General features: G+C 34.6%; 1 protein-coding gene across 8 annotated transcripts in view; it reads right to left on the reverse strand.

Annotated features, from left to right (window-relative positions):
• The window catches only part of ARID2 (AT-rich interaction domain 2), a 180,487-nt gene that overhangs the window by 4,049 nt on the left and 149,187 nt on the right, over nucleotides 1-27,251 (reverse strand). For 7 of the 8 annotated variants that reach the window (XM_082422528.1, XM_082422525.1, XM_082422531.1 and 4 more), the window contains 4 exons: nucleotides 10,667-10,805; nucleotides 10,489-10,574; nucleotides 7,541-7,664; nucleotides 7,360-7,451 (listed from right to left, as the gene is read on the reverse strand). In XM_082422528.1, coding sequence (XP_082278654.1) covers nucleotides 7,360-7,451; nucleotides 7,541-7,664; nucleotides 10,489-10,574; nucleotides 10,667-10,805 — 441 coding nt within the window. Of the gene's footprint in view, nucleotides 1-7,359; nucleotides 7,452-7,540; nucleotides 7,665-9,250; nucleotides 9,324-10,488; nucleotides 10,575-10,666; nucleotides 10,806-27,251 lie in introns of those variants that run through there. The other variant, XR_014252807.1, reaches the window with a different exon arrangement.

Below are 27,251 nucleotides of genomic sequence, written 5' to 3' on the forward strand. Positions count from 1 at the left end.
AAAGACTACATTTAAATCACTAGGATGATTTTAAAGTAACAATTTCGTTTTTGATATAAATTAATATCTTTTATTTTGGGAGGTTTTAAAGAATTAAATAAGCACTCACTAGATAAAAAATGAAATATGCCTTTTTTGTTGTATAAAATGATATTCTTTCAATTTCAAATTTCAAAAGTTCCTTTATCTTTTTGATATGTTTAACAAAGGATAAACATTGTGTCACTTTAATGCACTTAATAGATAAGAAATAATTTGTATGCACTTAATAGATAAGAAATAATTTGTAAGTAGCATTAGTGAAAACAATTTAAGACACAAGTCAGCTTTTAGGAAAATAGCACAGTTTGATACAAGTTTATCTCCTTTCCCTCCCAAAATGAATAAAAGAAATTCATTTTCTGGAGAAACTAAACCAGAAAGGGTTAGGACTTACAGAGACACAGACAGTGTGAAGGAAAGTGAGATCCTCCTGCCCACCCCACCCCCAATTCTATTTCCACAATGAAGGCCCTCACGGACTCTCCTTCAAGTTGCCCACTTCTAAAGGCAAGGAAATCAAAGATTCTTCCCTGGAGAAACAATCTCTACGAAGACTGACGTTTGAGGGGCTTCTAGGAAACAAACTGGTTCATCGGGGGTCACCCTAAAATGGCAATCACTAGTGACACGTGGGGGTCACGCACCCAGAGCTTCCAACTAGCTAGCAGGTATTTCATTCTTAAAATATAACATGAAGCCCCAAATCCTCAGACATTTCAAGGAATTTCGAGTACACAGCACCATACTAGGAGCAGAAGAAACTTTAAGACTACTGGCATTAATATCCTGCGAGATGAACAAGCACTGTATTCATCCTATGAAGAGGATGTTATAAAAATAGCAACAACTGACAACTTAAAAAGAGCTCTTAGAATTTAAAGCATGGCAGGTGAAGTAAAAATGCAGTAGATTTGATAATAAAGTCAAGGAAATTTCTAGAAAACAGATTAAACAGACAAAAATGAAAGCTAAGAAAGAAAAGAAAGTTAGAGGATCACTCTACAAAGGTCCAGCATCCAAAAAAAACAGAAGTTCTAGAAATGGGAACAGACAATGGATAGCAGGGAATTATAAAAAGAAACATTTGAGAAAGTTTCCCATTACTGAAGGACATGAATCTCTTGATTGAAAGGATACACTGAAATGTAATGCCCACTTCAATGACAGCAACAACAAAAAACACCCACACCAAGACACAGCATTCATGAAATTTCAGAATAACAGAAATTGGGAAAAAAAGACCCTAAGAACTTCCGGAGGGTGGTGGGGGAATAGATCTCATACAAAGGAATGGGAATCAGAATGTCACTGGACTTCTCAACAGCAAAGCTGCATGCTAGAAGACATTAGAGCAATGTCCTCAGATTTTTAAAGGAAAGTGATTTTTCAATCTAGAATTCTATATCTAACCAAACTATCAAGACTAAGGGTAGACTAAAAACATTTTCAGACAGGTAGGGTCTTGAAATTATTGGAGGACGTACCTTACTACAATGAGGGAGGAACTCAAGTAAAAGAAGTAAGTAGGATTCAAGAAAAAGGTTTCAACATAGAAGGAATTCCCAAGGACAGCTGTGTACCAGGCCTACAAAGCAAGCTGTCTAGACTACCAAAGCCAGTTTCCAAGGGGAAAAAAATGTAGAACTGATAGAGGTTTAACAACTGTGTTTAAGTTTTTAGATAGCTTATACATAGGCTTGAAAGATACTGATTGAAATATATGGGAAAATCAGCATTAGGCCCATTAAAAGCTAATCAAGAAGCAAGACAATCATTAACCCCCCAAAAACAAAGAGAGAAAAAGAAATGTAAAACAGTAGCACGTGGGCTTCCCTGGTGGCGCAGTGGTTGAGAGTCTGCCTGCCAATGCAGGGGACACGGGTTCGAGCCCTGGTCTGGGAAGATCCCACATGCCGTGGAGCAACTAGGCCCGTGAGCCACAATTACTGAGCCTGCGCGTCTGGAGCCTGTGCTCCGCAACAAGAGAGGCCGCAATAGTGAGAGGCCCCCACTTGCCACAACTAGAGAAAGCCCTCGCACAGAAACAAAGACCCAACACAGCCATAAATAAAATAAATTTAAAAAACAAACAAACAAACAAAAAACAACAAAAAAACAGTAGCACGTGGCTCAGCATCAAACAATACAACAACATCTGATTTAAGATGTAACAATATTATGAGGAAATGAAAAGCGTAAGGAAGAGAGGTTTTAACAGTGTTCAACAGAAAGAGAGTCAACAGGTAAAGTGTAAAATAGGTAAATTAAGAAATAGTAACATAAACATGTTATTTAGAAACATGGAGGCAAATACCAGAAAAATTAGCTCAACTTGTTGAAAGCTCTCCCTTGGATGTGGGTAGGAAGGGTGAAGTAGGGGACTATATAGTTTGTTATAAGCTTTACCATTTAATTAAAAAAAATTTTATAACAGCTTTATTGATATATAATTCATATACCACACAATTCACCTGTTTAAAGTGTATAATTCAGTGGTATTTAGTATATTAACAGAATTGTGCAACCATCACCACAATCAATTTTAGAATATTTTCATCATCCCAAAAAGAAACCAAATACTCATTAGTAGCCACTCTGCATCTTCCCCAAATCCCTCCTTTGTTGTTGTTGTTTTTAGTTTTAAATTGTGGTAAAATATACATAATACAAAATTTACTACTTTAACCATTTTTAAGTGTTCAGTTCAGGGGCATTAAGTACATTGGCACTGTTGTGCAACCATCACCACCATCCATCTCCAGAACTTTTTCATCTTCCCACAACTAACAAGAACCCTCCACTGCCTCACTCCCCCAACCCCTGCTGGGGGCTGTTCCACTGTTCTACTTTCTAGGTACCTCATTTAAGTGGAATCATACAATATTTGTCATTTTGTGCCTGGCTTATTTCACTTAACACAATGTCTTCAAGGTTTATCCATGTTGTAGAATGTATCAGAATTTCATTCTTTTTTAAGGCTGAGTAATATTCCATTGTATATATACACACACATTTTAGTTATCCATTCCTCTGTTGATGGACCCGTGGGATGCTTCTACCTTTTGGCTACTGTGAATAATGCTGCCATGAAAATGGTGCATAAATATCTGTTCAACTCCCTGCTTTAAATTCCTTTGTGTATATACCCAAAAGTGGAACTGCTGAATGAAATGTTTAATTTTTTGAGGAATGGCCACACTCTTTTCCACAGTGGCTGTGCCATTTTATATTTCCATCAGCAACACACAAGGGTTCCAATTTTTCCACATCCTTGCCAACACTTAATTGTTTTCGATTTTTTGTTTGTTTGTTTTTAATAATAGCCATTCTAATGGGTATGAAGTAGTACCTCATGGTTTTGATTTGCATTTTCCTAATGATTAGTAATGTTGAACATCTTTTCATATGCTTATTGGCCATTTATTTATCTTTTTTGGAGATATTTCTATTCAAGTCCTCTGCCCATTTTTGATTTGGTTTGTTTGCTTTCTGTTGTTGAGTTTTAGTTCTTTATATAGTCTGAATATTAACCCCTTTATCAGATATTTGATTCGTAATTCTTTTCTCCTATTCTGTTGTCTTTTTATTCTGTTGATAGTGTCCTCTGATGCACAAGTTTCTAATTTTGATGAAATTCAATTTGATTATGTTTTCTTTTGTTGCCTGTGCCATTGGTGTCATATCCAAGAAATCACTCTCAAATCCAATGTCATGAAGCTTTTTCTAAGAGTTTTATAGTTTTAGCTCTTACTTTTAGGTCTTTGATGCATTTTGGGTTAATCTTTGCATATGGTGTTAGGTAAGGGTTCAACTTCATTCTTTTGCATGTTAATTTCCAGTTTTTCCAACTCCTCATTCCAGTTTTCCTCACTGAATAGAGAATTGGCATCCTTATTGAAAATCATTTGACCACATATGCAAGGACCACATATGTCTGGGCTCTCCATTCTGTTTCCTTGGTTAATATGTCTGTCTTTATGTCACTAAAGACAGTACACTGTTTTGATAACTATAGCTTTGCAGTGAAATTTGAAATCAGAAAGTGTGAGTCCTCTAACTTCGTTCCCCCTTTTCCAGATAGTTTTGCTATTCAAGGTTCCTTGAGATTCCATATGAATTTTAGAACAAATTTTTCTATTTCTGCAAAAATGTCACTGAAATTTTGATAGGGGTTGCATTGAATCTGTAGATTGCTTTGGGTAGTATTGACATCTAAACTATGTTAAGTCTTCCAATCCATGAACAAAGAATGTCTTTCCATTTATTTAAGTCTTCTTTAATTTCTTTCAGCAATGTTTTATAGTTCTCAATGTACAAAGTCTTCCACCTCCTTGGTTACTGTGATTAAGTATTTTATTCTTTTGATTTATTGTAAATAGAATTGTTCGTTTCTTTTTCAGATTGTTCATTATCAGTGAAAGTATCATTTGATTTTTAAATAAGACCCATGTATTACACAGACAAAAGGTATACATCAAAAAGAGGAGAAATATATTGCAATTCTCCAAAGCTCAAGTTTAATCATAAAGGAGATAAACTGCATTTAAAAAGTTTACATTATTCAATCAGACTCTGAACTTAAAATTTTAAAAAATGCTGACATTTCATACTCTTCAGTATACTGTACTGTAAGAATGAAAGTAAATTTCCATATATCTTCCTGTTGACCTGTAATTTTCTTATTGCAAATAGAATTTGCTTTAGTTTAAAAAAAAAAAAAAAAATCACACCCGGTAACTTACTCCACCAGAGACAAGGAAATATAATATATCAACAAAGAATTATCTTTTGCAGTATCTGATTTCCTATACTTTTTTCTTCACATATGCTTTGCCAGATTCTGTCAGTACTCCTGCTCTAGCAAAACTCCTCATTACTGGAGATATTCAATAGAGGTTCTACATGGGGATTTCAACCCAGACTGGGAGGGTGAATGGGAAGAATTTAATGCATTGTTTTAATTCTTTTGCTTCTGCTTTTCTAAGATCATAGCACCTGAAGATGCCAAAAGACATCTAGAAGGTTTAGAGTTAAATAAAATAACAAAATCAACAACAAAACACAAACTGTAAGATGAAAACTTTTGGTTCAATAATTATATTAGATGTAGCCAAAGTGGCTTTGCTGTAAGCCTAAGAATGTACAATTTGAATGTGAGGAAAAAGTTATAAAATTACTTTTAGAATTCCAACTGTCTACACAAATTCCAGATCAGAACTCTAGGAAAAAATGAATTTTTGAGACCTTCTTCCCTTCCATCTGTCTATCAATCAAATATTTATTGAATCACTATTATATTCCCAACACTATGCTAGGCACTGAGGACACAAAAACAAAAATAAATATTCAACCCTTGCTTTCACAGATCTCATCATGTAAGGTGGTAACAATGCAATGTGTGGGGGGCACCTTAGGTCAAGGGTAGGTAGTGAGGGAGATGTCAGGAAAGGAAGAGGTAACCTGGGTTGAGTCTTGAAGGATGAATAGGAAGTAGGGATTATCTCTGATGTATTGGGCAATTGGGCTACAAAGATTAATCAGAGAAAATCTGTATTTAGGTCAGTAGTGGAAAAAAGCCACATAAAAAACTACTTACAAAACAGTAAGATGAAATGTTATAAGACAGACATGTTATAAAAACAGAGAAGAACAAACTCAAATGATGAAGGGGAACACAGCATAGGAAAGGCAGCACACAGAAGCCAACGTCTGAGCTGAATCGGGGAGGGCTTGCAGATACTAAATGGGCCACAACACAGCAAGGACAGTTACAGCACTGGAACAAATGTACAAAAGTGCAACACGAAAGACGTCGTGCATGGTTGGAATCTGCATGTGGTTTAGTTTGGCTAAAATTGAAATGTAGCAAAAGGAGGGTTGGGGAGGGAAATACAGTGAGAAAGGAAGGAAGAACTCATGTTATGAATGAAGCTGGGAGATGCTAATGAAGAAACCTTCATATTTCTTTTTTTTTCCTGAAAAACTATGCTTATTTTTCATTTGAGTGTTAAGAATTTTTCTTATTCCTCTGTGGGAATACTTGATACACTAAATATAGTAACTTTTGTCATTAAAAATACTTTTAAAAAACTTTAGTTTTAAGTTTTATTCATCATTAATTTACAGAAGCTTTAAAGTTTGATATAGTTAAATTAACTGCTTTTTTTTTTTTTGTTATTGATGGCACTGTTTTTATGTTTGGAAAGTCCAGTTGGAAGGTTACTGCAAGAAATATCATTAAAGACCTAACACAAGGTAAAATGGGGGGAGGAGAACCAAGGTAGATTCGATTAATAGTATGTGAGAGGAGAGAGACTAGGAGAGAAAATCACTATCTGGAAGGCAAGATGCATCAGAGGACAACTTCCCAATGAAGGAGCCTGAGTTGGGTCAGCTGAAGATGGAGGAGGAATAATACTAGAATACTAGTTTCAAGCTTCAAGGGAGACAAGGGAGGCAAATCCACATTTGCTCTCTCTAGGGTTAGAGTTATTGTTTCCAGTTGCTATAGATCTACAAAATTCTAAGTTTTCTCTTAAGTCCCCTAAAAAGTAACTTTTAAAACTTCAGAGTATTATAGTAAATCTTAGCACACGTATGGCTTTGATGGTTTCATTAAAACGGTAATTATCAAACTGAATTCCATTCTAATTCCACATGATTCAAGTGAGCAATTCATTTTTCCTCCCAGTAAACTCCTAAGTTTTCTCCTGTAGATCTACATTTTGCTCTAAATTCTATGATCAGGGCTTCCCTGGTGGCGCAGTGGTTAAGAATCCGCCTGCCAATGCAGGGGACATGGGTTCGAGTCCTGGTCCAGGAAGATCCCACATGCCACGGAGCAACTAAGCCCGTGCTCCACAACTACTGAGCCCGTGTGTCACAACTACTGAAGCCCGTGCGCCTAGAGCCTGTGCTCCGCAACAAGAGAAGCCACTGCAGTGAGAAGCCCATGCAATGCAACAAAGAATAGCCCCTGCTCGCCACAACTAGAGAATGCCCACACGCAGCAATGAAGAACCAATGCAGCCAAAATAAATAAATGAATATAAATAAATAAAATAAACTTAAATTCTATGACCAGCAAGAAATTTAACCTGATGAAACAAGTTAAAAGAAAACCTTTTGGTTGTTTCAACTTCTACTTTTTTGTCTTTTAAGAATCCATGATGGCCTGAGCTTGACATAAGCTTTCGGACATATCCAAAAATTGATGAGAAAAGCAGTGAATAAAATGCAGACATCTAACCTTATTAACTTATAGGTAAAAGTAAAATAATCTAGATTCACTCTGGCTACAGAAAACAGATTACTCACCTGCGACCACATTCTGAATATTTACCAATATTTTTTAATATTAAGGCAGCTGTTAGTCGGATGTGTTTAGTTATTGGTCCCTCTTTTTCATCCTTAAAAAGGAAAAGAAAAGAAAAAGAATAAAGATCTAAATCACACAGTGTGCACACCTTTACAGATAAGGCTTTCGAGGCTTACTCACTGTAAAATCTCGAAAGACAAGGTTTCTTGATCCTCTCCTAAGAGCCATAAGGGCAGCACTGGGATGATTCACAATGGCCTTCTGTGCTCTAGGAGTTGAGCTTGTGCCCCCTACAGCTGGCTGCCTAAATTGACCAGAGAGAGAAAGAGATTGTTAACATGATGCTGCAGACAGACTGATAACGAATGACCAACCTGCCAACCCCTAAGGTGGTTACTCTGAATCTCTGGATACAGGGTGAGTAAAAGCTCCCGTGGCCCAGCAGTAATATTTACTCTTGCGTCAGCCTAGGCATAAGGGCTCTTGGTATCAAGGAGAAGTTTCAAGTCTTTTATTTTCCAATCTATCAACTTTAAAGCAAACAACAGATGTTCTGGTACAGCCCATATATAAATACAACATAGTATTAAAAGTTGTGAAGTTCACATCTTTGAATGCAATGTAAAGATGTTAACAAAGACTAGTCCACAATTTGAGCTGAAAATTATATTTGCTAAACTGTACCTAGGAGTAAAATAATATTACCTGAGAATGTACTGGTATATGTATAGGTCACCCAGGAAAAGATAACCTAATATGATAATAATACAAAATTATGCCAACTACTACACTTCAAACTACTACTGTGTTACATAATTTTTCGTCATTATTTACTAATTTCAATCAATTCTTTCAGTATAGCTCTACTGTCCTTTAGGAAAGATACAGAATGGAGGGACTGCAGAGATAGATTTTATATAAAATCAGATTTCAAACTACTCTAGGTTTCCTTCGCCAAGCAGAAAAATTGTATCAGTATCTGTTGTATTCTGGTGGGGCAGTAGTGGCGAGAGCACTGGCTCACAGTGAGGAAATCCTATTTCTGACACCGTAACTAGCTGCATGACTTTCAAGTTCAGTTTGCCCCTTTGTGCTTCAGGTTTTGCATCTGTAAAGTGGGGATATTTCTGGCACCTTTTTACATAAGTAAACTAATTCTGAATATTAAGTAAGTTAACATAAAAGCAATCTTTAATTGTAAACCACTTTTTGTCTATATCTACATATAGATGTCTACAAGTAAGGATATCTATATATGGACACAGATAAAAATTATTATTAGATTTTGTGTATAAGTGACAAAGATTTTTGATTGATTGTAACTGATATACCAAATATAAGTTCCTCCAAATTTGAGCAAAATCAAACATACTGCAACATACTCTTATAGGCTACATAATACACAGAAATTAAATACAGTTCACCCTTGAACAACACGGGAGTTAGGGGTACCCACTCTCTCTGCAGTCAAAAATCCGCATATAACTTTACAGTTGGCCCTCCATATCCACAGTTCCACATTTGTGGATTCAACCAACCACAGATGGTGCGGCACTGTAGTATTTACTGTGACAAAAATCCACACATAAGTAGATCCTCCCAGTTCATATCTGTGCTGTTCAAGGGTCAACTGTACAGTGAAAATTACAGAAAAAGATACTTGGCAGAAAAATGACTTTCTACTGCCTTTAGGGTAAAATCCAAACTCATGATTATGGCTTATGAAACTCTCAGCTATTTACTCCTCATTCTTTGGGTCTCAGTTTGGATGTGCTTTCTACCAGAAAGCCTTCCCTGGTCTCCTAGATTGGTTTAGGTGGGCTCTCACAGTGTCTTGTGTATATCTTCATTTTAGGACTTATTACACCATATAATAAGAATTACCTATACCTCTCATTGCATCTCCAGACTTGAAAACAGCAAAACATCTTGGTCACGTATACCTCGTGCTATACCTTAGTGCCTAGCACGTGGAATAAATAGTAATGGAGAGAATAAACAGTAATGGAATGAATAAAGTATGTAAGCAGCTTCTGTGTTCCTATACTTCTAGTTCTCTGTCTAGAATTTCAACTCTGTGAAGTTACACTATATCTTGTTCTTAGAAGTCCCTATGTCTGGCATAATGTCCAGTACAGAGCAGTATCTCAATAAATGGTGACAAATTAATTTATTTTCACATTATGAGAATTTAAAATACAGTTGTCCCTTGGTGTCCACGGGGGATTGGGTCCAGGATCCCCTGTGGATACCAAAATCCTGGAACCAATCCCAGGCAGATACCGAGCGACGACTGTATTTGCATATAACCTACACACATCTTCCTGTGTGCTTTAAATCATCTCTAGATTACTTATATACCTAATACAATGTAAATTCTATGTAAATAGTTGCCAGTACATGGCAAATTCAAGTTTTGCTTTTTGGAACTTCCTGAAATTTTTTTTTTCCAAGTATTTTTGATCCCTGGTTGGTTGAATCCTCAGATGCCAAACCTGAGGATATGGAGGGCTGACTGTATTTTTTAGGTTACAGAGTGTACAACTAAAGGCTTCAGAAACAGAACAGGAAATGCTATGTAAATCTAATAAGGACCTTACAGGAATCTACAGCTAACTCAGAACTTGACTACAAGTGTGTGTTCATGAAATAACAGGTAAATGAATAACCATATAGTAAATATGACATATACAATTTTATACTGGACCCTCACATGCCACCTTGGCCTCTCCTCAGTAGCTGTAAGAATAAATCTCTTTGCCATTATCAAGTACACGTTCAACTACTCTCTCAAGGACAAAGAACCATATATTTATTTCCAGTTTACAAAGCATTTCTCATATGTCATCTGTCATTACTTCCAGTGACTTGTCTACACAGTGGAATCAAAATATTAGAGCTACAAGGTACTTACAGACCATGTGGTCCAGCCAAAATGAGAAGTGATTCCTAGGGCACTTACACAATTTGAACAGGGTCACACACATAGCTGGTTAACGGTAGAGCTGGACTACAACCCAGGTTTCCCGTCTCCCAATACACTAAATCGCCTTTTATTACTAAGTTTTGCCTCGTTTCCTGATTTGTCTTTTTTTTTGTGCAACAGGAAGTAAACTCAGATTCCTTACTTGATAGAAGATTTCTGACTTCCTGCTTGTCCTGGTTCGTCTTGTTTTAATCCTGCAAGCAGGGCATCCTTTGAACAGTGTTTGTCCTTTTTGAGAAAGAGGAAGTAAAAAACACATGCATCAAGATCTTTAACACAACCAAATGAGTTACAAACCAAATAGAATTAAGAAAGTGTACCTGTAAGTGGGTAATGAAAGAAAACCTCTGTCGCTGAAAAGGCTCACAACCTTCCCAAAGACACTGCCCTGGATATACGTCCTTCCCTCCATGTTCAGTTGCTGCATGGTAGAAAACCTGTGAGGGGGTCTGAAACCACCTACAAAAAATAAAAGTAGTAGAAGTTTTCTAACACTTAGATATGTTCTTTAAAATAGAAAACCTGCTCTCCTAATACAAAAAAGCTCCAGACCAATATATAGAAATATTAAGCAAAATAGTGCAAACAAATTTCAAGTTCATTTCATTTCAAAGAATATTTTTTAAATTTCTGCTTATATTTAAAGCCAAATACTCAATTGTTCTGAACACTTCTGGTAATTTGTTTTAAGCTTAATGTTTCATTCTCAATTCCCTACCTTCAATGAAGGTCAGTTAAGAATCTCTTGAAAGTAAATAAAATTTCATTTTAAAACACAATCTTATAAACAAATACCATACTCTTGTACTTTTAGAAGCTGCTCAAGATTTCATCAGATTTCATATTACATATAATAAACTCTAGCATATTCAATCTAAAAATCTAAATGCTACACATTTTGGTGATTCTGACTTTTTAGTTGAATTCACATTTTGTATGTCCATCCATGTTTAAGAAGTCATGTCTCTCGTTTCTCCACCATCACACCCTACTCACTCCAGACCCTGTGGCTTAATATTAATAATACAAATGCCTGAGTGTATCTGGCCAAGGACAGAAACCTGAAGAAAATCAGATACTATACTCCCTTGTTAATTAGAATACATGGTAATGAAAGAATACTGGAATCCAGACAGCAAAGAATACGTTAAAAGACTTCAATTACTAATTAGTAACTCAAACATTTGTACAGTCAATATCTTTGAAGTTTATGGCAGCTCTCTCAGGATCTAATTTTTTATGGATGTCAGATAAACGTGTCTATATTTGAGCCAATTTTTGATGTGGAGCACATATATATTTCAAATTAAAATTCCATCAGGAAATGATAGGCATTTTAAAATAAATTTTAATCAAAAGAATTAAATATTGAATTATAAAAGACAAGGTCAAAAATCATTGTAACTGACATATTTCATACCATTTATATTCATCTATATAAATACTTACCAAAAGTTTATTGTAAAACTATCATGGGTTCAAAGAATTAATATTAGTGTAGTGTGTTAAAGTGTCCACACTACCCAAAGCAATCTACAGAGTCAATGCAATCCCTATCAAACTTCCAATGGCATTTTTCATAGAAATAGAACAAGCAAGCCTAAAATTTGTATGGAACCACAAAAGACCTCAAAAAGCCAAAGCAATCTTGAGAAACATGAAAAGCTGGAGGCATCATGTGCTGTGATCTCAAACTATATTACAAAGCTATAGTAATCAAAACAGTATGGTATTGGCATAAAAACAGACACATAGATCAATGAAACGGAACAGAGAGCCCAGAAATAAACCCATATATAGTCAATTAATTTGTGATAAATATATGATAGAAAAAAAGACATTGTCTTCAATAAGCAGTGTTGGTACCACTGGATAGCCACATGCAAAAGAATGAAACTGGACTGTTCTCTTATACCATACAAAAAAATTAACTCAGAATGGATTAAGGACTGGAATGTAAGGCCTGAAATCATAGAATGCCTAGAAGAAAACATAGGTGGTAAGCTCCTTGACATAGGCTTCAGCAATGATTTTGTAGATTTGATACCAAAAACAAAGCCCACGATAAGCAAAAATAAACAAGTGGGACCACATCAAACTAAAAAGCTTCTGCAAAGCGAAGGAAACAATCCACAAAATGAAAAGACAACGTACTGAATGGGAGAAAATATTTACAAATCATATATCTGATAAGGGGTTAATATACAAAATATATAAAGAACTCATACAACTCAGCAGCAAAAACCCCAAAATTAAAAAATGGGTAGAGGTTCTAAATAGACATTTTTCCAAAGAAGACATACAGGTACATGAAAAAATGCTCAACATCACTAATCAAAACCACAAAGAGATATCACCTCACATCTGTTAAGATGACTACTATCAAAAACACAAGAAATAAGAAGTGTTCGTGAGGATATGGAGAAAACAAAACCCCTGTCCCTGTGCACTCTTGGTGAGAATGAAAATTGGTGTGGCCACTGTGGAAAACAATATAGAGGTTTCTCAAAATATTAAAAATAGAATTACCATATGATCCAGCAATTCCTGTTCTGGAAATTTATCCAAATAAATGAAGACACTAACTTGAAAAGATATGTGTGTCCCCATGTTCACTGCAGCATTATTTACGATAGCCAAGATACAGAAACAACCTAAGTGTCCATCAACAGATGAATGGAAAGAAAATGTGGTATACACACACACACACACACACACACACACACAGAAATATTAGCCATAAAAAAAGAACAAAATCTTGCCATCTGTGACTACTTGGATGGACCTCAAGGGAATCGTGCTAAGTGAAATATGTCAGACAGAGAAAGACAAATACCCTATGATCTCATTTAATATGTGGAAGCTGAAAAAAAGAAAAACAAAACAAAACCAGACAAACCCTCCTACTAAGCTCATCGGTAAAGAGAAGAGACTGGTGGTTGTCAGAGGCAGGAGCCGGGAGGGCGGAATGTGAAATAGGTGAAGGAAGTCAAAAGGTACAAAATTCTAGTTATAAAATAAATAACTCATGGGGATGTAATTTTTTTAAAAGTTTACTGTGTAACTAAAATCAGTAAGTACATTTTTAGTTTTGGAATTTCTTTTACTTTTCAGTACTCATAATGCGATTTCATTAATATGAAATATATGACTGGAGTGCAACTAACTGTCACAAGAAAACAGTTCTTATTGTACTTTGAAGATTTTACCGAAATACTATTAATTTATTAATTGAAAAGTAAAATTGTTTACACACACACAGACACACAAACCAAAATCCAAATGTACTACTACTTGTCATTCGTCAAAATGGTATCTATTTTTAAACTATTTTGCAATACATTGAATGAATCAAGTTTATTTACAATACATAAAATTGATGAATTCACCAGTCACAAGAAAAAAGGACAAAGTTAGTACTTCTTTAGATCAATTTAAATTACTAAATATACACAACTCTGTGTGTGGTTTTAAGACAAGAATTTTTAAGTGCTCACTTTACCTGCCCAAGACAGAATGTATTATTTCCCTCTTACCTACTATGTTTCCCCTCATCCTAAGTCTATTTTCTCTTTATTCATCTAACTGTTTGAGTCATACAAACCAGTCTCTGACTGACTATGGTACAAGGTGAAGTTCTAAAATAGTGATGAAGTTGGCTGCAGTGATCATATGAGGGTGGAGAGAAGTTAGGGATTCCAAATCCCCTAAGTGGAATATCTGGATTTAAAATGCTTAAATGTAATTTCAATGCAAAACAGTGAGTTTTTAGAACACTATGGATTTTTCTGAGATGGAGAAGAATAAGACATGAAATGGGATGTCACTACTGTTTACAAGTGTGTCTAAACAATCTTCCTGACTACTACCTTTCCATCAACAACCTACCCCAAGTCCCCCAAAACAAACAACATGTTCATTTAAAGAGATCAGAAAAATTCAAAAGAGCGACCAAATGAAAATAAAAATTCTCTGTGATCCAATTATCCAGACTGCTAACATTTTGGTATATATGCTTAAGTCTTCTCTGTGTATATGTGTTTTTTAAACAAAACTGAGTCTGTTTTGTTTTTTTAATTGAAGTATAGTTGATGTACAATGTTGTGTTAGTTTCTGGTGTACAGCAAGTGATTCAGTTATACATATATTTATCCTTCCCCCATGCCCTTTCCCCTTTGGTAAACATAAACTAGTGCCTTAATAGCACTAGTTTATGTTTTCTATGTCTGTGAGTCTAAGACTGGGTCTGTTACTGATACAATTTTATATACTGCTGCCACAGTATGGTTATATGGTGCCTTTGTACAAATTTAAAGAATACCTTCCTTAAGATTCTTTACTGCCATCTGCTGAAAAACTGTCATGATAAATATACAATTTCTGGCATGCAAAATCTGAAGGGTGCCTCTCCCCCTCCCCACACACAACTCTGGGGACACACAACCACAGGCAAAGGAAATGGGCAAATAACTTTTCTCTGAAACTCATTTTACTTACTGTTAATCTAGCTTCCAGGGTGGTTGGGGGGCTTAAATGTGATGATACGTGTAAAACTATTTGGCAAATAGTATGCTAACAATAAATTATCATCACGATCATTATTACTAGTAGTAGTCATTGTAGTGGTGGCACTGGTAACCTCTTTTTTTTTAACCTTGCCCATCCGACTAATCATCTACTCTGAGATTCTTTCCCACAACTCCAAAACTGTCAAGCTTTGCTCAATAAAATTTAGCCCATCTCCAAGTTTATGGTCCCGATTATCAAGTGACTCTTACTATTACTCACAACTCATTTTATTAATTTCTGCTCCTAAAAACATTCCCCACAGAAACTGCTCCAAACTTTCACCTTTTGTTAAACACTGAACCTCAATCTTACTATTTTAGAGCTCATCTTCACCTGTATTAGTGTATAGGGACTTTCATATCTCTGAAAAAAAAAAAAAGGTTATTACTGAAGGAACTTAAGTTACTCTACTAGAGCTTCCTTAACTTCCTTTTTCTACATATTAAATCTTCTGTCATTAATCATCTTTCCTTCCCTTGGATATTACCCAGAAGTAGTCACTGTTTCCAGAGTTAACTCCTTCACTTATATACACTGGATGCTATTGTGTTCCTTCATAAACTACCTGTTCTTTTGCATCTTCTATCTTTTCCTTTCTACTGAATCTTATACTTAGGTGTAACAATATAAATGCTACTCCAACTAAAAACAATAGAAACAACAATTTTTCTTTGATCCTGTTACTTTCACAAAAGACAGAAACTAGATTTACAATATTTGACAAAGTGATACAAAATTTAATACCTAATACATTTATTATAGTAACTATACCTGATGCTTTTTTTCTCAGTCATTGGCCATCTTTCAAAGATATATATTATTTTCAATTACATCATCAGTACAATTTATAATGGCTAGTCCCCTGCTCATTTTAAATAACTGCAGCTAAAGCTCAGGATTAGCTTTTATGCTTTCACTGAAATCCCTTTCAGCCAAATTCCTTTTTTCTTTTATCCTAGTGAAAAGCTGTTTGGTTAAACTAAACAAGTTATTCACATAAGGCTACTTAGGTGCAAGTTTCCTGATTCCAACTCCCGTAAGCAAACACTGAAGGTTAAATCACTATCTACCAAAACTTTTAAAAGCCAAAAACTATTACTTTATTGGTGTAATCCATACTGTGATTATTATTGTCACTTTTCCTACCATCAAACACTTCCTTAGGCATCATGAAAACATAAGTGAAGTAAATGAAGCACACTTTTTCTACCACTTTTAGATTTTATTACTTAAAAGCCTGCAATCTATGCAAGGAGGTAATATATTAATAATACATTTTAAATGTTATGATATTTTAATAATTCACCATATGCAAAAGAACAGTTTAAAAGCAAACATCTGTATCTATAAAGCTAAGATTGTTTCCTTTGTCTTTAAAACATAACTAAAAGGGCTGAAAATAGCACTTCAGTTCAGGTAGTTTCATTTACAGTTTTCTTAATTGCTCAAGTTCTTGGCAGGCTATTTTTCTTTAATGACCAAAAAGTATTCCATATCCCTCTTAATAGCCCTCCTGCTGCAAAAAAAATTAATTTGACTTAAAACACATGAGACATATATTTTGTAAGAAAATTTTAGTTTAAAAGCAAGGTGTGCATTTAAATGTTAATAAATGCACATAAATGATATATCAAAAAATCTACACTGCAAACATATTTTAGGTTTTAAAAAAAGCTATCTTATTAGTTGTAGAACAATTACCTTTTACGTCAACCCTTGACATCTAGTTGTTTTACACAGATAATATTCTACAGCAAAAGAAATATCAAAGGTACACATTATTTGTATTTAAAGATTTAGTAAAAAGCTGCTAAAACTTGGAGGTGGGGGAAGCCCAAACCAACAACTTTGCTGGGAGACTAAACCCAATTTTATTATATCCAGTTGTTAAAGTTCAAAATATAAAAAAAAGACAACTACTGGGAATTCCCTGGCGCTCCAGTGGTTAGGACTCTGAGCTTCCACTACAGGGTGCACGGACTCGACTCCTGGTCGGGAAACTAAGATCCCACGAGCCACGCAGCACAGCCAAAAAAAAAAAAAAAAAAAGGACAGCTATTAAAAGAAATTAGTTTATTGCTTTAACATAGGACTAAAAATTACAAATGCAAACTGGACAGCCCAAAATCAGTACTTGTGTTCTTGGAAACTAAATGTTGCTGTTGCTACAGAAATGAATTCTCCACTCTCAGCTTCTTTGCCCCAGTCAGTCCAGATTCAAAGCCACAGATAGGAACGACTGACTGACGGGCTTAGCTACCAAAGGCAATGAGGAAAGAAGCAAGTATCTGGCCTATTGTCCTGCCTCCCAGTAACAATTTATGGGAAATATCTCAACTGAGGAAGGGGGTTCCCAAAGGAGGACAGCAAAAACCAACTGCCTTTGGCTCTGCCTCCTTTCCTCCTAATAAGTAATAATATCAATAATATTATAATAAAATATTAATAAAAGTAGCAATATTACTAAAACTAACAGAGGAAAGGATTTCTGTATTTGTTCTTTGATCCTCTAGCACCAACTCCTACTAACCTACTGTTCTGTGATGTAGTCACATATTTTACACAGCAAAACAGACAACATATTCTCAGGGATCTTGTTTAAATATGCTTTTAAAATGTGAACCCTCCACTAAAATCTGAATATGGCCTAAAATAATAGTTCACATTTGAAAAGTAGTACGGAAGTATATTTGCACAATTTAGGCATTACAATAATGTTATGCTTAATAAACTAAACATGAGCTTCGAGATAAAAATGAATGGTGATGTGTGTATTCGTGTGTTTTTAATGAGATAAATAAAGCACACAAATAAATGTGAGACTTAGGATACTTGCCTGAATTTCTTGAAAGCTATGGCAGTATACTACCTCACACTGTTCTTGACAAAGCTGCACACAGTGTAAAGTACCTGAGCTTCTGTTTGCTCAGGGCTTACTATGTATTTGGCATATTCACAAACATCATGTTATTTGAATTCTATGATGGCTCTCAGAAGAAGGCAAAACTATCCCCACTATACTGCTGAGGAAACAAGCTTTCAAGCTTTCTATAACTTTCTAGAGCCACAGAACTATGTGGCAAGAGCTGGGATTTGAAACCAGATATGTCTAACACTAAAGATCTGATTTTTTTCTACTATACTAGAATACATAATTGTTTACTTGGATAATATGTATACATTCATTACTAGGTAAAAACTGAGGCACTACACTTTTATACACAGTATCTATTATGCTATAAATTTTTTCTGTTTTTAAAATGCTGGCAAATTCTGAAAGTATACTAGGCTTGAGATTAGCATTGGTACATAATTCTCCTTATTTTGTACACAGTTTCCAAAGAATAAATAAAGGATCTACAGGCTAGATTCTCACCCCAAGAAATTCTTTTCCCAAATATTTTAAGTAACAATGAAAAGGACTTCAACACAATTTGGCAAATTTGTCTCATGGTATATAACTTTTTGCTTTCAGGTACCATCTTTAAGTAGTCTTTGGTATTCAGTGTTTGGAAGAAGGAAGCAAGGTAAAAAACAAACAAACAAACAAAAACCAAAAATAAAAAACAAACCAAAAAACAACTCTGTCATCAACTGTGGAGGAAATTGGGACTTTTCCTAATAATACTTTTTTATTTACGGCAGGTCAGTAGTTAAGGAACACAAGGAACACATACTCCTCAAACTAATGTTACCAAAAAAGACTATTACATGAAATTAATCTTACATTTATAAAGGCTTATTAGTTGTATTAGCAAAATACCCAGTGATTCTAGAGCTTTTACATAAAATATAAATGATTTTATAAATGTAAAAATAGCACAATGATGAACTGTTATCTTGATGGTTGAAAAGACACAATGCCAACAAACTAGGTCAGAAAGAACTGTTGACTACATAATCAATCTAGTTAATCTTCATTCAATTAATGCACTCAACAAATATTAATTAAAAGCCTTTTATGTGACAGACATTGTACTAATGTGAAAAAACTTCCAGAAGCCAAAGCATCAACCCTCTGAAGATATCTTCTGGTTTTATGACCACAAAATTCTGACAAAAGATGCTATAAAATGAATTTCATTCTCCTATTCCATGTAACCCATCCTGTTGATCAATCTTATTTATTAATTTCAACTTAAACTGGCAACTTAACTAGAAGTAAGCAGTCATTGATGAAGGCACAGTATCATGAATTACAAATTTCCACTCTGGATATCTTACTTATCAAATATTTTCAAATAATCAAGATGGCAGTTTCATATATCACACTCAACTGGTCTTTAGGTACTTCTTTACATTAAGTAAAATGTATAAAACTGCCATCAGTTTTGTTAAATATTTCAATTTTTTCATTTTACTATTAAAAATGACTATAATATTTTTGAAATTTCAAATACTAGAAGAAATTAAAGATTTACCATAAATTTTGGATGATATTTCTAGACAAAGTAGAAGCACCTTTACTGAGAATACAAATTCTAGTACCTATAAGTTTTTATAAGTTTTTATTCATTCGTAGCATACAGTGAGGCTGGTGGTTGTTGTTATTATTTTCTATTATTTCCCATGAGACCAACAGTTATTTAAACCTCACCTTGATACAAAAATATTATTCAGGCTTGTACAGTAGGAGTAATAAAACCTATGTTAGAATCTTTAGGAGGAACTACAACTGTATAAGGTTCAGTAGGAACCCAGTAATTTGAACCTCAGCATCACTTGAGTAGATTCCAGGGTGGTCAGGGAATACTGATTTTATTAGTACAAATATTAGTCCCTGGTTCCTAGACAGAACGGTTTCCCTGTTGGAAATGTTTGTTTAGAATAAACTTGAGATTCTTTACATTTCTGGTTTGACCTTTAATGATGGAATTCTAAATAGAAAAACAACATAGACTATGTTCCTCCCAAAGGGAGGTTAATTTTCACCTTTTCAGTAGCAATTATTAACTAGATATCTATGAGGAAAAGCATATTCTAAAAACGTGGCTTTCAAATATCTTTATAGCAGTAGAACCCATTGTTCAAACAAAATATGACTTAAAACCCCTATACATAAGGCAAAAAAGCAGAGATCCTATTGTTGAGGTAAGTTGGAGGGGCTCTCTCTCAAACTTCTCCTTTATCCCGACACTGCCCATTCAAAGAACACTGTGGCCAAGAAATATAGTACTGAAAACAATGAATGTAAATTCCTGGCTACCCAGAGGTATTGAGTGCTTTCGCCAACTACACAGAATTAAAAAAGCAGTTCATAGGTGTTTTTTATTACAGGGAATTTTGGGGGTATCCTTTCCTTGAAAAAAAAAAAAGACAAAATATAATCATACATTGTTTATATATTTCAATCATAAACTGATGTTAACATCATGCTGACAATATATTAGTAAGAATAAAGATAAGAATAAGGACCTCTAGTTTCTGCTCATACATATAAAGAGCTTGGAAGCTGTCACTCCCATCCTCAGAACAAGAAAAAAGCTGAACAAAATGAAAATTAACAACTCTTCTTAAAATATCAGAGAACTGAGGTCACAAGGCAAACTGTTTCCCTGAAAACTAGACATATAGTTGAATACAGAGAAACACAAATAACTGCTTAAGTCAATAACTGGTAGGAGTACTGAAGCAGGAATTGATGGAGACCCAGTATGGACTATCTTGGAAGGCAAAAAATCCTGAAGGGCCAGTCTCTGGGGAAAGCCCACACTTTTGTGAGTTTTATTTCCAGGAACTGTAGCAGGTTCTCACGGTAAAGATGAGAACAACTCCCTAGCACTTCCAACAGGGAGAGTGAGAAAGTAACATTTTAAAATATGCCCAGGGTGTTCTTTTCTCCTTAATTAAGGCCTGCTCTCAAGAAAAATTACTTTACCAGAGCCTAATCTGACCAAGGGGAAGAGCAATCAGAAAACTTGAGCCCCTTTAGACTCCCTGTCTCACATAAGGGGAGAAAAATAAAGGCTAAGAAACTCTTCTCAAAGTCATAGCCCCTAGACTCAAATCCACTTAAAAAAAAAAAAAGGTGAAATTTAATCATGAGATTATAGAATGCTTCCCCTCCCCAATACCTTATCAGCACATCAACAGTGCTCCGGTATAGTGACTGTGGATTACAACGGAGAGAGCTGTAAGTAAGATACAGACTCTACTTTAAAAGGAGAATCTAAGGAAACCCAAACACAAGCGCAAACATTAAACACAGCATAACTCCTTGCTAGATAAACATAAAACTCATACTAAAGGTCTATTTACCTCAGTTCCTATTAACTGATACATGTCCAGCTTTTAAAAAAACTTATAAGGCATGCTAGGTGTTAAAACAAAACAAAACAAAAACCACAGACTTAAGATACAATATAAGCATCAGAGCCAGACTCAGACATGGCAGAGATTTTGGAATTATCATCCTGGGAATTTAAAATGATTATGGTTAATATGCTAAGGCTCTAATGAAAAAAGCTGTAATATGTAAGAAGAGAATGTAAGCAGAGAAATGAAGATACTAAGAATCAAAAGGAAATACTAGAAATTAAAAAAAAAAAAACTGTAACAAATAAAGGATGCCTTTGATAAAATCATCAGTAGACTGCACATGGCAAAAGAAAGAACTGGTGAGCTTGAAGATATGTCAATAGAAACTTCCCAAACTGAAGAATATAGACAAAAAAGAATGAAAAAAAGGGAAACAGAACATCCAAGAACTGGGAGACAATTACAAGAGATGTAACATATGTGTACTGGGAATGGCAGAAAGAGGAAGGAAAGAGAGAAAAAAGCAAGAAATATTTGAAATAAGAATGGCTGAGAATTTTCCAAAATTAATGACACACCAAACCACAGATCTAGGAAACTCAGAGAACATCAGTTAGGATAAATGTGAAAACTACACTTAAGCATATCATATTCAAACTGCTAAAAGCCAAGGACAAAATATCTTGAAAGAAGACAGAGGGGAAAAAAACACCTTACTGATAGAAGAACAAGGATAAGATTATACTGGATGTCTCTTGAGAAACCCTGCAAGCAAAAAGAGTAGAGTGAAATATTTATAAAGTATTGAAAGAAAAAGACTCACCAACCTAGAATTTTGTGTCCACAAATTGTCTTTCAAAAGTGAAGGAGAAATAAAGACTTTCTCCGACAAACAAAAACTGAGTGCATTTGCACAGCAGACCTGCCTACAAGAAATGTTAAAAGAAGTTCTTTAGAGACAAAGAAAGTGGTAGAGGTCAAAAATTCAGCTCTATATAAAGAAAGGAAGGGTGTTAGAGAAGGAACAAATGGAGGTAAAATATTTTATACTTCTTATTCTTAACTGATTAAAATAGAGGAATGTTTGTTCAAAATAATAGGAACAATGTATTTGGTGATAATAGCTTTTGGATAAGTAAAATGAATGACAGCAATGGCAAAACGGACACTAGGAAAGAAGAATACTCTGTTACAAGGTACCTAAAATATCCATGAAGCCATATATTGTTGTTTGAAAGCAGACTTGGAGTAGCTGTAAATATATATTTCAAACTCTAGGACAACCATAAAAAATTTTCAAAGAAGTATAATTGGTATGGTAAGAGAGACGAGAAAATGGAACCATATAAAGTACTCAATTAAAACCAAAAAAGCAGAATAACATGGGCAGACAAAAGAAACAAAAGCAAGTGAAATAAATAGAAGACATTTACAAATACGATAGACATTAATACAACTGTATCAATAATCACTTTAAATATGACTGGTCTCAATACACTAATTAAAAGACAAAGACTGGCAGAGTAAATAAAAAACAATCTGTGGTTAAATAAAAAAACAGAGATAGACTAAAAGTAAAGGGAAGGAAAAATATGTACCATGCTAATACTAATCAAAAGAAAGCTGGATTAATTACATTAGTTTCAGAAAAAACAGACTTGAGAGCAAGGATATTACGAGGGACATTATTACATAATGGTAAGGAGGTCAATTCTTCACAAAGACAATTCTTAAGGTATGTAATCCTAACACAAGGTGCATCAAAACATGAGGCAAAAAAAAAAAAAAAAAAAAAAAAAAAAAAAAAAAAAACATGAGGCAAAATCTGATAGAACTGCAAGGAGAAATAGACAAATCCACCTTTATACTTGGAGACTTCCACACACCTCTATCAGTAATTGACAGTTCCAGCAGGCAGAAAATCAGTAAGGATGTAGTTGAATTAAACAGCACCATCAATCAGTTGGATCTAATTGACATTTATATAATACTTCACCCAACCATAGCAGAAAATACATTTTTCTCATGCTTACATGAACATTCACCAAGATAGACCACATTCTGGGATAGAAAACATACCTTAACAAATTTAAAAGAATAGAAACCGTAAAAAGTATGCTTTAAGATCACAGTGGAATTAAACTAGAAATCTCTAACAAAAAGATAGCTGAAATATCCCCAAATATTTGGAGATCAAACAACAAACTTCTAAAATATTCTAACTAAATGAAAATGAAAATACAACTTATCAAAATTTGTGGGATATAGCTAATGCAGTATACAAAGGGAAAGTTATAGCATTAAATGTATGTATTAGAAAAGACAATCTAAAATCAATAATCTAAGCTTCCATCTTAGGAAACTAGAGAAAGAAGAGTAATGTAAACTCATAGCAAGCAAAAGAAAAGAAAGAATAAAAATCAGAGCAGAAATCAATTAAATGAAAACAGGGAATCAAGAGAGAAAATCAACAAAACCAAAAGCTGGAAGAGATAAACCTCTAGCCAGCTTAAAAAAGAAAAAAATGAGAGAAAACACAAATTACTAATACCAGAAATAAGAGCGGAGCTCTAGCTACTGACCCCACAGATATTAAAAGGATAATAATAATATTATAATATTATAATATTATGAATAACTTTATGCCACAAATTTGGTAACTTAGATGAAGTGGACCAATAAAAGACACAATCTGCCAAAACTCACACAAGGATTAGTAGATAACCTGAATAAGCCTGTAATTATTCAAGAAATTGAATCAATAATTAATAACTTTCTAAAAAGAAAAAAAGAAAAAAACGCACTAGGCCAAGATGGTTTCACTGCTGAATCCTACCAAACATTTAAGGTAGAAATGATACCAATTCTCTATGACGCCTACAAGAAAATGGAAGCAGAGTGAATACTTCCTAATTCACTCTATGAGGCTAGCATTATCCTAGTATTAAACTCACACAAAGATAGAAAAACTAGACTAGTATCTCTCATGAACACAGATGTAAAAATCATCAAGAAAAACATTCACAAATCAAAGCAAACAATGTATAAAAAGAACTATATACTAATGAAAAATGAATGATGCACTTTTTCACTGTGGGCCCCCCTACCCTGCTCTACTCCTTTGCTGAGCCACTGAGGCCAACTGTGAGAGCACTGAATAAATATCTTGAGCAAAGCTGGGAAAAAAATTATTTATTTTATTTATTTATTCCAGGTATGGAAGGCTGGTTCAATATTCAAAAATTAATTGATGTAATCCATCACATCAATAGCCTAAAGAAGAAAAATCATATGATTATATCAATAGATGTAGAAAAAGCATCTGACAAAATCTAACACCCATGGCTTACTAGGAACTTGGCGAACAGCCCAATTAAAAAATGAATTAAATCTAAATAGGCACCCCACCAAAGAAGATATACAGATGGTAAATAAGCATATGAAAAGATGCTCAACATCTTTTGTCATTAAGGAAATACAAATTAAAACAGAGATACAGAATGGTTAAAATTGAAAAAACTGACAATATCAAACGAGGATGTGGAGCAACAGGAACTCTCATTCATTGCTGGTGGGAATGCAAAATGGCAGAGCCACTTTGGAAAGCAGTATGGCAGTATCTTACAATGCTAAACATAGTCTTACCATATGATCAAGCAATTGTAATCCTAAATATTTGCCCAAATTAGTTGAAAAAGTATGTCCACACAAAAACCTGCATACAAATGTTTATAGTGGCTTTATTTATAATTGTCCCAAACCAAAATGTCCTTCTATAGTTGAAGGGATAAGCAAACTGGTACATCCAAACAATGGAAGATTGATTATTCAGCAATAAAAATAAGCTATCGGGCTTCCCTGGTGGCACAGTGGTTGAGAATCTGCCTGCCAATGCAGGGGACACGGGTTCGAGCCCTGGTCTGGGAAGATCCCACATGCCGCGGAGCAACTGGGCCCGTGAGCCACAACTACTGAGCCTGAGCGTCTGGAGCCTCTGCTCCGCAACAAGCGAGGCCGCGATAGTGAGAGGCCCGCGCACCGCGATGAAGAGTGGCCCCCACTCGCCGCAACTGGAGAAAGCCCTCACACAGAAACGAAGACCCAACACAGCCAAAAATAAACATAATAAATAAATAATAAATAAAAAATTAAAAAAAAAATAAGCTATCAAGCCACAAAAGACATGGAGGAACCTTAAACACATATTGTTTAGTGAAAGAAGCCAGTCTGAAAAGGCTACATACTGTATGATTCCAACTATACGACACTCTGGAAAAGGAAAAACTATACAGAGATAGTTAAAAAAAAAAAAGAAAGAAAGAACATCAATAGTTAGCAGGGGTTAGGAAGGGAGGCAGTGAGGACAAATGAATAGGTGAAGCATAGAAGATTTTCAGGTGGTAATAGTATTCTGTAAGATAATATAATGGTGGATACATGATATCATGCATGGTCAAAATCCACAAAAGTTATAACACAAAGAGTGAATCCTAATGGAAACTATGGACTTAGTTAATAATGATGTATAAATACTACTCATCAATCATAACATATGTACCACACGAATTCAAGTGTTAATATTAGTGGAAACTGCACAGGGAAGAGGGAGTGTATGAGAACTCTCTGCACTACTAGCTCAACATTTTTATAAATCTAAAACTGCTCTAAAAATAGTCTATTAAATTTTATTGAAGAAACAAGATAAATATTACCACTCTATTATTATATAACTGTTCTGGAAACATTAGATATTATAATTGGATGAGAGGACAAACTAAAAGGCATAAATACAGAAAACAACCACCAGTTAAAAATACAGTAGAAGTTAAGATCATTTATGGTTAACAAGAAAAAAGAACTATAACTAGCAATAAACTTAATAAAGTTGCAGGATTTATGTGAAGAAAATGTTAAAGCTCTACTGGGGTGAAAAAGACTATAATACCATGGGATGATACTTTTTTCTTGCAAGGAAAAAAATCAATATTGGAAAAATATTCACTACCTAAAAACAAACAAAAATACCTATTCACTAAAAGGAATTAAAATGAAAATCCCAACATGCTTTCCTGGGGGGATCTCTGGAAACATTCTAAAGTTCATTTGAAAGGATAAATATCCGTGCACGTATCAAGTCTGATTTATACATCACTCTAATTTCGAAACCTAACACAGTGCCTGGTGCAAGGTAAGTGCTTGAAACAATAATGAGGAACACTGAAAAAGAAAACTAGGAGGTGGAACTTGCCATCCAACATCAAAACTGAAAGTGACAGTATGATAAGGACAGAGACCACTGGCATAACAAGTAATTCAGAAACAGGAAAAGCATACAGAAATTTAGTACATATCGAGGGTGGCCGTTCGAATGCCTAAAGGAAAAATGCACTCATCAATATGTTAGTCATTTGGAAAACAACAGAGTTAGATTCACACTTCACTTTATACATGAAACTAAATTACAGATGGATCAAAAAAAATATTAAAGTGCAGGCGGCAACAAAATGTGTATTTTATGATCTAAGCATTGAGAAGGTCTTTCTAAACATGAAATAAAAACCATTAGTTTTTCTAGTCTGTCCACTGAAAAGTCCTAGAAGCAATAACCAACTTAAAAGCAATGGGTACTCCCTGAAGCCTAGACTAAATATCATTTCCCATTAAAAGACACCAGACGTCCTTGGAGAAACAGTTGATTCCCCATATGGGGCAGGAAATATACATGTTAAGTCTGGAACATTTCATCTAACAGAGAGCAAGGAAGCTATCAAAGACATATTAAGATCACAACCAGCTTGAAGAGGCCTTCACTGGCCAAAGATGGGACAATCTGAACACCAAGAAGGATATAATAACTGCAATGCACTGAAATACCTCAAATATGTTTATGTTCATAAGTTCGTTCCCAATGATACTAAAATCAAAAGCAAATAAAAAAATAGAAAACCTAACCTCATAGTCAGCTTTGTGCAGTGTTAGAAAACAACTCATTATTTTGAAAATTGGTAAATAAGAGAAATAATAATCTCTCTAGCCTTTTCTCTAGAAACTATTCTTCAGAGAAATCAGAGCTGATAA

This window comes from Balaenoptera physalus (genome assembly GCF_965194825.1).
Source record: "Balaenoptera physalus genome assembly, chromosome: 13".
NCBI lineage: Eukaryota > Metazoa > Chordata > Mammalia > Artiodactyla > Balaenopteridae > Balaenoptera > Balaenoptera physalus.